Raw genomic sequence first — 12,118 nt, 5'->3', positions numbered from 1 at the left:
AGAAAAACATCTATTTCTGCTTTATTGACTATGCCAAAGCCTTTGACTGTGTGGATCACAATAAACTGTGGAAAATTCTGAAAGAGATGGGAATACCAGACCATTTGACCTGTCTCTTGAGAAACCTGTATGCAGGTCAAGAAGCAACAGTGAGAACTGGACATGGAACAACGGACTGGTTCCAAATAGGAAAAGGAGTACATCAAGGCTGTATACTGTCACCCTGCTTATTTAACTTATATGCAGAGTACACCATGAAAACGCTGGGCTGGAAGAAACACAAGTTGGAATCAAGATTGCCAGAAGAAATATCAATAACCTCAGATATGCAGATGACACCACCCTTATGGCAGAAAGTGAAGAAGAACTAAAGAGCCTCTTGATGAAAGTGAAAGAGGAGGGTGAAATAGTTGGCTTAAAGCTCAACATTCAGAAAACGAAGATCATGGCATTCGGTCCCATCACTTCATGGCAGACAGACAGGGAAACAGTGCCTGACTTTATTTTGGGGGGCTCCAAAATCACTGCAGAAGGTGACTGCAGCCATGAAATTAAAAGAAGCTTACTCCTTGGATGGAAAGTTATGACCAACCTAGATAGCATATTAAAAAGCAGAGACATTACTTTGCCAACAAAGGTCCGTCTAGTCAAGGCTATGGTTTTTCCAGTGGTCATGTATGGATGTGAGAGTTGGACTATAAAGAAAGCTGAGTGCCAAGAACTGATGCTTTTCAACTGTGGTGTTGGAGAAGACTCTTGAGAGTCTCTTGGACTGCAAGGAAATCCAACCATTCCATTCTAAAGGAGATCAGTTCTGGGTGTTCATTGAAAGGACTGATATTGAGGCTGAAACTCCAATACTCTGGCTACCTGATGCGAAGAGCTGACTCATTTGAAAAGACCCTGATGCTGGAAAAGATTGAGGGCAGGAGAAGGGGATGACAGAGGATGAGATGGTTGGATGGCATCACCGACTCGATGGACATGGGTTTGGGTGGACTCCGAGAGTTGGTGATGGACACGGAGGCCTGGTGTGCTGCGGTTCATGGGGTCGCAAAGAGTTGCACATGACTGAGCGACTGAACTGAACTGATACATCAAATTTCTGTAAGTTGAGTTACATCTATTTTTTTTTTAGTATGTTTGTTACATTTTTTATTTTTTAAAAAATTTATTTTAATTGGAGGTTAATTACTTTACAATATTGCAGTGGTTTTTGCCATACATTGACATGAATCAGCCATGGGTATACATGTGTTCCTCATCTTAGACCCTCCTCCCAACTCCCTCTCCATCCCATCCCTCTGGGTCATCCCAGTGCACCAGCCCTGAGCACCCTGTCTCATGCATCGAACCTGGACTGGCGATCTGTTTCACATATGATAATATACATGTTTCAATGCTCTTAAATCACTGAGAAGTTTTCCCAAAGTAACTTCTGAGTATAATATACTGACCACATACCCCCAGACTAAAGCCCAAAAGCTATAATCAAAAAGGTTTATAAACTAAATTTCACAGTAACATGGGTTAGCAATCTTGGAGCTATTTTCAGTATATTCTAGGTTTGGACAAATAAATATATTATGGATTATGTGAGTTGGGTTTACAATCCCTAGGTAAGAGAACGGGCTTAAAAATACAGGAAAAATAAGATAAAGGCTAAATAAACTTTGTGGTATTGGAGGTGTTAGTCTGAACACACAATTCTGAAACCAAGTTCCCTTATCAAGTTTATGATCAATCTCTCTATCCAAAATTTGATTCCCTCTCTTGTACACTCTGACCTCAAGCCTGTGCTAACTGAACACTAATCAACAAGAGTCAGATGACTAAAACTGCTATTACTGACAACATCATTAAGCAACTAAAATTGCTATTATGGACGTCATCATTAACGTACAAACTCAGGTTGCTTCTCCAGCACAAGATGAGTGGTCCCAGTGCCATGGACCACTTTGGCTGGAGAATCGTAAACCAGAGACATCCTGACTTACCAAAACTACAAATAGGGAATGTCACAGTAATGTCTCTTTGTTCTTCCTCTAACACATAACCCCAACTCAAAGACCAGGTGGGTTTGAAATCCTTACTTTGCTGCAAACTCCCATTGTCAGAGTTTGGGTTTCAGTACTGGAGGCACAGGAGCCCTTTGCTCAGTTTCAGTTTTTATTATATTTAGATAAAAACAGAAATAAACTTAGACATATGTGTATATATATGTATGTGTATATGTGTATGTGTGTATATATATATATATGTGTGTATATATACACATAGATTTCTTAGCTCTGCCCATTGAAGGGATCTGAAAGCAATGACAACCCATAGCAATGAGCATACACAGCAACTAGATCTTGATTTCTAAATAATTTTCTCCACTAACAGAAATTAGGAGAGAAACATCTTAGAGAAATAGCTGATTCCAAAGTTCAGGTAGGAAGATAAGCCTGGAACATCTTTTTCGTGCCAAAAAGGAACCGGTTCAAGAATGTTGGGAACTTGTCAAAAGCTAGCTTGAAGGGGTTCCCACTGCCAAATCTGGGACAATGTGAAAACCACAAAAAATGTTGACAGTAACAGATTATGACTTACTGCATAAAATAAGAATCCATATTACTACATACAAATAAAGGTAAGAAAATGCTCTCCAGCAGAATATTAACCAATAAGCAAAGACTAAAACTGATAAGCTGAAAAGAATAAAACTGATATGTAAAAAATAAAAACTGATAGCACAGTTCTGTAATATGAAAGCACAACTATCATAGTAACAACTGACTCCTGCAAACATCAATAGATGCTATAACTACTGGATAAAAGTTTGATGAAATCAAGGTATTTACATGGACTCAGTATCTCCCATCAGAGAAGGCAATGGCAACCCACTCCAGTACTCTTGCCTGGAAAATCCCATGGGCAGAGGAGCCTGGTAGGCTGCAGTCCATGGGGTTGCTAGGAGTCGGGCACGACTGAGCGACTTCATTTTCACTTTTCACTTTCATGCATTGGAGAAGGAAATGGCAACCCACTCCAGTGTTCTTGCCTGGAGAATCCCAGGGACTGGGGAGCCTGGTGGGCTGCCGTCTCTGGGGTCGCACAGAGTTGGACACGACTGAAGTGACTTAGCAGCAGCAGCAGCAGCACTACCTCCCATAACGTTACTAATTAAAAAGGAAAATATTAAACTCTGTAGTGGAAAAACCTGACAGACATCATCTTAAATAAGTGATCAAAGTTATCATCATCAGTACTGAACAAATGGATATCAAATGCTTCCTGATATGATGCAATGGGAAGGATATAACATTATTCTGCAATCTTCCCATCAAAATGCATAATCTGAATCTATTCATAAGGAAGGCAAATTCAAATTGAGAGACACTCTATGAAATAAATGGCCTATACCATTCAAAAAAGACAAGATCATGAAAGATAAGTCTGAAGGGTTCTTTCAAACTGAAGGAGACTGGAGATTAAACAAATATTTTATGCAGATCCTGGACTGGATCCTAGATTAGAAAAATTTTTCCCTACAAAAAACATTGAAACAAATGGCAAAATTTGAATAAAGTCAGTATATTAGATAATAATATTATAACCAATCTGTATCTCCTGATTTTGGAAAGAACATCGTTGTGGTTACATAAGAGAGTATCTTAGTTTACTGAAAATATACATTATCATATTTAGGGTAAAGAAGTATCATACTTGTAACTTACTCTAGTTTCAAAAATTAATATGCATAAATAAAAAGAATATAGGGACCTCCCTGGTGGTCCAGTGGTTAAGAATCCAGCTTCCAGTGCAGGGGATGCTGGTTCCACGCCTGGTCCTGGTGAGTTGCCCCTAAGGCGCAACTGCCAAGCCCAAGAGCAACTGCTGAGCCCAGGGGCCACAACTCAAGAGAAGCCCTTAAGGAGGAGCTTATGAAAACTTGAGCTCCTAAGCTCCTAGCTCCAGGCAGCTAGTGAATGAATGCCAGAGGAGCTAAGACCATCATCTCCTCTTCCCCACCTCAGAACCTGCCTCTTCTAAGCCACTGCTACTTTTAATTTAAGCAGTTAAGACTTGCTTTCTGCCAGCTTCTGCCCTGTAAGGTTGATTCGACTTCTCAAGAGAGAAACAAAATGAATCATAATCACCTTCTCAAAATTAAGGACAAAGAAATACTACCACATTTTTGGTGGAAAAAAATATCACTAGTGTTTTAACTTCTATGGGGGATGGGAGAGGGAGAGGATAGTGGAAAGGAGATAGTAAACCAGCTAAAAACTATGTGAAATAGAGGAAATAGTGATTTTGATTAGTGAACCTCTAGGGATATAAGGTAACAATGAATAAATCTGTGCTATCTGAATGTCTGTTCCCATGTGGCTTCAAAAAATTAAAAGCAGGCAGGACCTCTGCATTGAGATGGCTAAGTTAACAAAGGAATAAGGGAAACATCTGTATGAGAGGAAAAGGTCAAAGCAGTGTGTCAAGGGAACTCTGCTATGCCTGGTATTAACATTTCACTTGAGTTGCTGGAGAGGTCAGATTACATATTTGTCGCCATCAACTAATTTAATTGAAAGGTCTAGCCAACTCCAAAGCTATCAATTCAGACAGAAGGATACCTAGCTCCGAGTACCTCTGAGTTTACTTTGATTTCTGCATTTAATTACAGGAATACAAAATAGAGGGCCAGAACCATATTTTAAAGAGCCACATTCCAAAGTAAAGGTTTACTGTACAGTCCATGTATTATATTTGATGATCCATATTTGACAGCTCCTCACAGGGCCATGCAAAATTAGCATGGACGTTTCTTGGGCTTTTGATGTTCACAGCCATCATGTGCTTCACTGCTAAAATCAGGAAACATATGGGATGAATTGGTAAAGGCTGCTGGGAGTTTCTGCTGCCTTTTTGTTTTCTGTTTTTAATTCATGGCTAAGGCCAATTCAGAATACCTCTAAACAAGACCAAGATTTAATACAGCACTCTTTAAACCATATCCAATCCCAGGATATTTTTAAATAAGAAAAGATGTTAAAGAAAGGTGTTGAAGAAAAATGATGGGAAATCAAGAATCTTCAGGGAACACCAGGATCCTTGGGAACATATGTCTAAAAACCTATAGTTTAGCTAGTGAAAAGAAGCCACATGGTAGAGAGTGAAAAATGTGGGTTTTGGACTCAGATCTCAGTGAATTCAGTTATCAGGACTGAACTAAGTGTGAATAGTGTGTCTGCTACTGGTTAACTGTGTGACCTAGGGGAATTTATTTAACTTCTCTGAGACTTACTTTCTCATCTGTAAAACAGAGATACTAACTCCCTCTCAAAGATGTTTTTAAGAATTACATGAGATGACATACGGGAAAGGGGGTTCCCAGGTGGCGTGTGGTAAAGACTGGCCTGCCATGCAGGTGACATAGGTAGCTTGGGTTTGATCCTGTGTTGGGAAAATCACCTGGAGGAGGAAATGGCAACCCGCTCTAGTATTCCTGCCATAGAAAATTCCATGGACAGAGGAGTCTAGTGGGCTACAGTCCATGGGTTCAAAAAGAGTTGGACAGAACTGAGTACAACATACATGAAAAGTGCCCAGCAGAAAATCTGGCAAAGACTTTTTTTTTAAAGAATTCAACTGGACTTACAGTCAGATTCAGTTGACATATCTGCTATAGACTCATTTTACAAGTTTAATTTATGATGCCCCAACTGCTATAATTTCAGATAGCCTCCAGGCCTTGGAGAGGCCTGAGACAAAAACCAGAGACAGAGGCAAAAGTTACTTAACCAGCCATAATAAAACCCAGAGACAGACTCTGTCACATGTAAATATACTAGCTCATATTGCACAGGGGGCCAGTCAATACAGCACCAGAAAGACCCCTCCTCTTTGTAATTTTACTAAAGCAGAAACGATAACTAGGGGAGAGATTCTCCCTCAGCCTTTAAACTTTCAGGGATCTTAAGTAAATCTTTATAATTGAATGATCACTTTCTATGAAGTTCAAAACAATACTCTAAAATTAAGAATTGCGGCTAAAACCAGCAGGTAAGAAATCTTACTTCCTCATCTTTCCTCCTGCTTTCCTTACCCTGGAGGAAGTATGAACTCAGGGTATTAACTCATCTTTATCCTACTGCTACATGTATCCACTGTACTCTTATTTAAACCACCTTTCCAGTCTAAAAGCTTTCAACAGCTACCTTAATGTTAAGAAGTCAGGCTCTGTAGTCACAAAAGATCTAGATTTTAAACTGTTCATTTATTAGCTCTATGTATTTCCAGGTGGCACCAGTGGTAAAGAACCCACCTGCCAATGCAGGTAGATGTAAGGGACGTGGGTTTGATCTCTGGGTAAGGAAGATCCCCTGGAGGAGGAAACGGCAACCCATTCCAGTATTCTTGCCTAGAGAATCCCATGGACAGAGGAGCTTGGCAGGCTAGTTCATAGGGCTGCACAGAGTCGGACATGACTGAATAGACTTAGCATGCACAGGTGAGATCTGAGTCAATTTCCTAGTTTGTAAAAGAGGATATATAAATAAAAGTAAAGGATTAAAAGGCAAAAGATGGCCCAAAATAAACATTCAATATTAGTCATCATTATTATTAGGCAAGAGTTAACATCATTTATAGATCAAATAAACAAACAACTGAGTCTCAGAGGTAGAGTAACTTCCCAGTAGAATGGAACCTCAAACCCAAAGTCTGCCTCCAAATTCTGCTTTTTCCATTATGCCAAACAACCTATCTCATGTATGAAAGTGAAAGTCAGTCAGTTGTGTCCAACTCTTTGGGACCCCATGGCCTATACAGTCCATGGAATTCTCCAGTCCCGAATTCTGGAGTGGGTAGCCTTCTCCAAGGCATCTTCCCAACCCAGGGATTGAACCCACGTCTCCCACATTGCAGGCAGATTCTTTACCAGCTGAGCCACAGGGAAGCCCCAGAATACTGGAGTGGGTAGCCTATCCCTTCTCCAGCATATCTTCCCGACCCAGGAATCAAACCGGGGACTCCAGCACTGCAGGCGAATTCTTTACCAACTGAGCTCTCAGGGAAGCCCTATCTCATGTCTATCCCTGTGGTTTTAAACAGGCTACTAACTGCAATTTACTAGTCTTTATTGTGTGGTCACAAGTTATGGATGTTTTTAATCTTATTCCATTTTTTCTTTTTCATATCCTAATAGTTTGGGAGGAAAACTGACTGAACACACCAGTGTGCCACAGCAGGTGATGACCAGGGGAAAAAACGAGACCCAGTTTCTCCTTGTCAGTATCCTTACCTGGAATAGCCTCTCTCCTCTCCAAGTGCATTTGCTGCTTTTACATCCACTATGATCTGGGCTCGAATAAGTACCCTAGGCCTAGTAAGAGTACCTCTAAGCCTGAAGAACAAAGGAAATACAAACTTTCCAAACCAGAAGGAGCAAGTCATGCATGTAGGGAGAATTTCCTTCAGAAGAAGAACAAGGGACACAGCTAGACAGAGACAACACTCATAGGAAGGGAGCAGGATAATTAAATTCCATATCCTCAGATGGGAAGAAAGCCAACTGATGGAGTCTAAGTCAGTCAGCTTCCCAGGGTGCGAAAGGATGGAGAGTGGACCTAGAGGAGCCAACAGAAGGGACCTAATTCTACCTCAGAGAAGTCTTCTTGGTGCACTCTCACATCTCTTCTTTCATCCTAAGCTAAGTGCCAGATAAGGAAATAGTCACTGAATGGGACAGTTCTCACCCCTTTTGAAGAGTAATGCTTATCTACCATAAAATATTTATGGGTGAGTTTTTCACTAATTGAGTATGGTCATTTATCATCCCACTTGTAACTGTTCAGAAATCTTTCAGGTTCAAGAATGTACATATCTTTCTCCACATTTGTGGATTTTGCACTTACCTACTAGGCTAATTAAATCACAATAATGCAGATACTATCGCAACCCTATATCTTAAGAAGACAGAATGAGTGCCACCAGAGAGGAAAGAGCTGTTGTGCTGTGAAAAGTTCTAGGACAGGTTTCGTTGCCATCCAGCCCCTGGCAGGCATAACTTCAGCCAGAACTCACTGCTTATCTATTAACAAGGTTTCCCACAGGTCCAGATCTGGAGAACCACTCACCAAGCCCTCAACAGCCCCAGTTTCCACTCTATACTCTCAGCCAATAAGGTTCATGCCTCATCCTCCTGGAAAAAGTCCCTCTCCTTCCAAATGTCACCTCCTTACCTGAACCTTACTTGGACCCTCAAAGAACAATTACAATGCGCCTACTCTGAATTCCCCAAAGCCTTTACTTTGAGAACTTAAAGCACTTTATCATTATCCAGGTATTTGTGCAGGACCTCTACTAGATTGGGGCTTCCCTGGTGGCTCAGATGGTAAACAATACGCCTGCAATGTGGGAGACCTGGGTTCAATCCCTGGGTTGGGAAGATCCCCTGGAGAAAGGAAAGGCTACCCACTCCAATATACTGGCCTGGAGAATTCCATGAACTATACAGTCCAAGGGGTCGCAAAGAGTTGTACATGACTGAGCAACTTTCACTTCACTTCTACTAGATTGTGAGATTCCAAGTCATCTGTATCCTTAGCCACTGACAGCACTTAAAATAGTATGTCAGGCCCAGTGTAAGTATTCTACATATCTTAACACATACATTCTACTAATATGTTCATCACAGTAAGTCATCACAGTAAAACCGAAAAGGAGATGACAGGAACTCTCTTCTCAGTTTTACAAGTGAGGAAAATTAAGTGCACAGAAAGGTTAAGTAGTGCTGAAAGTCTCAAAGCTAGTAAGGACCGGACCCCAGGATTTCAATCTAGGCACAACTTCAGAACTGAATTTCAACAGACATCATGGGTTGAGGGGAAGGTCGGACTACAAGATCAATGGTCTCCACCACAGGGAGCACAGTTATTATTCACACACTAGGGTGTGGAAAGCCAAACACTGGAACTTCTACTTATATTTGTTTCAGTTCATCCTTTTGTAAAATGTCTATTTTTGCACATGTTATAAAATGTACATAATAGACAGTACAGTCAACACTGTAATAGTAACTTAAACACACATAATGTGTGTGCATACTCAACCATATTTACTGATACAAAGAACATTAAAACCATTTGAGGCCACTATTCTAGACTATTTCCCCCAGGGACTCAGTTCCTCCATTCTCTCTGCCTAGCACTTTAGTTAAGAAACATTAGCCAATCAAGACTATAGGTGAACTTCAGTGAGGTAAGAGTTTGGTCTTTATATTTGGAACCCCCACATCAGCTCAAGGACCGGGTGCTTAGCAGATGGTCAATGTTGAATCTAACTGTACCATGAGAACCTCATTTAAAAAAATTCTCTTCAGGAAAAAAAAAAAGTCTCTCAACATTTTAATGCAACTTATAAATACTTCCAGATTTAAAAAAAAAAATACTAAGCACATTGCCTAGAAATGTTATACAGAATTCTCTTAGGATGACTATAAACAAACAAAAAACAAACCTTAGTTAACATAATAGAACCAAAAAATTGTACTTTAGAGCTTAAACAGAAAACTGCATAAAAGAGATCTGCGCATTAAAAAAAAAATCTAAGTTCATATTAAAGGTCCTTTCACTATACAGAGATAGTGTAACTTTGTCAGACCTAAAGGTCACCTCTGCTAGTCTCTGCTGAGTTAAACTCCAAGAGGAATAGATTAAACTTTCCAAAGCAGCAACTGCAGACTGACTATGAAGAGGCATTAGCTGGGTCCACCTACCTACTCTGCATTTCTTCAATCCAACATTTAATGGGCATCGAACAAAGAAGAGAGGCTGTGTAAAGCCCCCCTTTTATGGGTGGAGGAACCTGGGCTCTGAGGCTAAATCCACAAGGTTCCTCCTGTCCTCAGCTTCATCCTCTGCACAATGGGCACACACAAATACTTAACTCTTATCTATGTTACCAGGATTAAATGAGAGAAAACATGCAAAATGGATTTATCTGTTTCCTCATTGAACGTGTCTCTCTCCCTTCCCCCAACTAAAACTCAAAGCTTGAGTCTGGTTTATCTAGTTTGCTGCTATATTCCCAGGGCCAAAATGGTTCTTTTGATTTAATAAATACTAAATGAATAGAATACAAAATGCCTGCTGCTCAAAAAATGTTGGCTATTATGGCTATTATTGCTAACAAGAAACAATGAAAATTTTATTGTTAAGAGACCCACACCTCCTCCAAAGATCTCACATTTCTAGGAGGTACAGTTGATAAATGCTGAAAAGGAGAAATGAAGGTAAGAAAAACAACTGGATCATAAAGCAGGACTAACCTAAAATAAAATTAAAATCTCAAATAAATACACAATCAGAGCTGAATTTCGAGCTTTCCCGAGTGAGGTTCACTCTGGATGAGGTTTAACAGCGATTACAATAATGACAGTTTTCACGCCTATGTGTGCCAGAGTCCGTATCAAGCCTATTTGGCCTCACAAAACCCTGAACCGGCGTGGGGAAGGGCTGGAGATGTTCTTCTCGCCTTCATTTTGCAGAAGGGGGAACTGAGGCTCATAGAGACCCAAGGTCACTGCCTGTAAGCGGAGGAGCCGCAATGTGAACCCCGGCAGTCAGACCCCTGAGCCTGCACTCAACAGGCCCCTCAGAGGGGCCATCCTCGCCTCTTCCACCATCCGCCACACACCCTTCGAAATTGGATGTGTGTAATATTTCTCCAGGGCCGGACTTAGTGGCCTCGGCGCCAGGAGAACAAAACAATCCTTGTCCGCCGGCAAGTTAGATGGACGCCGGCCCGGCCAGGGCTCCGAGGCCGCGGTGCCCAGAGACTCGCGCACACCACGAGCTCCGAGCTCTCGAGCGGTGCAGGAGGAGCCTGGGTGGCCCTGGGAGCCCGGGAAGGCCCGGCCTGCCGGGTGACCTTGGATCTGCTGCCCTTCTTGGGGCCTCAGTTTACCAGCCTGGCCTCGCGCCGGGGGCCTCCCGGGAGCTCGCGCCTGTGGAGCTGCAGGCCTTCACACGCCCCCCTCAGCCGCCCGCTTTCCCGCCCCGCTTACGTTGGAAGGCGGCCGCTCCAGGGACGCCCACCATCGCCCAACGCCGCTGCCGCGCACCTCCGCCTCCACTCGCGGCCCGGGTCCCCCGCAGGCGCCGCTGCGGGACCTGTAGCCGCCAAGCTCGCCGACCCCAGAGGCTCTGATGCCGCCGCCGCCGCCTCCGCCGCCGTTAGGCCGCGCGCCGCCCCGCCCCCCAGTTGGCCCCGCCCCGCCCGCCGGACACGCCCCCGCCGCGCGTTCTCGCCCGCCAGACCAACGCACGCGGAAGCCTGGCCCCTAGACGGAGTCGCACTAAACCCCGCCTCCTGACCTGCTCCGCCCCTTCCGCGCGAACCTACTACCCTATCCCGGCGCACCCTGCTTCTCAGTCCCGGCCCCCTTGCGTCACGCGCGCCCGTCACATGCAAGTTCCACTCTTCAGGCTTAGGGATTCCAGCTGTGGCCAAAGCAACTGCCAGAACCCAGAGGCGGAGCCCTAGGGAGCGGAGCTTAGTGGGGGCGAGGGCGCAATGCCTCACCTGAGTTCTCCAGGTTAAGGTCCTTTTCGCCTTTGCGCCTGTCTTTAGGCAACTCACTTCTCCCGACAGTGTTCCAAGTATTTCAGATGTCATGATCATAATGTTAATAACTGTTAGCTGTCGTTATTATTACCGAGCTATTTTCATACACTCCATCCCGTTAATCCTTACAATGAGCAAGAGAAGTATTATTATTCCCCCTTCTCTATACATGCGGATAGGGCTTTCCCACCAACCAGGTTGCTCACTGGGTTCAGTTAACAAATAGCAGAGATGGGATTGGAAGCTAGGAACTTGTGACTTCAGACCCAGTACTTTGAACTACTCTGAAGTATTCTGCCTCCCAAAGTCTCTAAATTAAAACAAGAGATTAAAATTTCCAAACTCCTCTATGTACAAAGATACCAAAAGCAAAGTTCTTTTAACTAGACTTGTCTTTTCCAAGCAAAAGACTGAGATAAAATAGTTGCAACATACTCAACAAAAAATCAATATTCAAAATAAATAAAGAGCTCCTTAAAACCAATAAGAAAAGTAAGATAATTTA

At 42.7% G+C, this 12,118-nt stretch overlaps 1 protein-coding gene across 1 annotated transcript in view; it reads right to left on the bottom strand.

The window, feature by feature from the left end:
• The window catches only part of CBFA2T2 (CBFA2/RUNX1 partner transcriptional co-repressor 2), a 134,853-nt gene extending 123,674 nt beyond the window's left edge, over positions 1–11,179 (bottom strand). Inside the window, exon 1 of the mRNA XM_052650468.1 lies at positions 11,054–11,179. Within this exon, the coding sequence (XP_052506428.1) occupies positions 11,054–11,087 (34 nt within the window). The 5' untranslated portion in view covers positions 11,088–11,179. The remainder of the gene's footprint in view (positions 1–11,053) is intronic.
• Between the last annotated feature and the right edge of the window lie 939 nt (positions 11,180–12,118).

Source organism: Budorcas taxicolor, chromosome 13 (assembly GCF_023091745.1).
Source record: "Budorcas taxicolor isolate Tak-1 chromosome 13, Takin1.1, whole genome shotgun sequence".
Classification (NCBI taxonomy): Eukaryota; Metazoa; Chordata; class Mammalia; order Artiodactyla; family Bovidae; genus Budorcas; species Budorcas taxicolor.
This window is presented reverse-complemented; position numbering and strand designations above follow the sequence as displayed.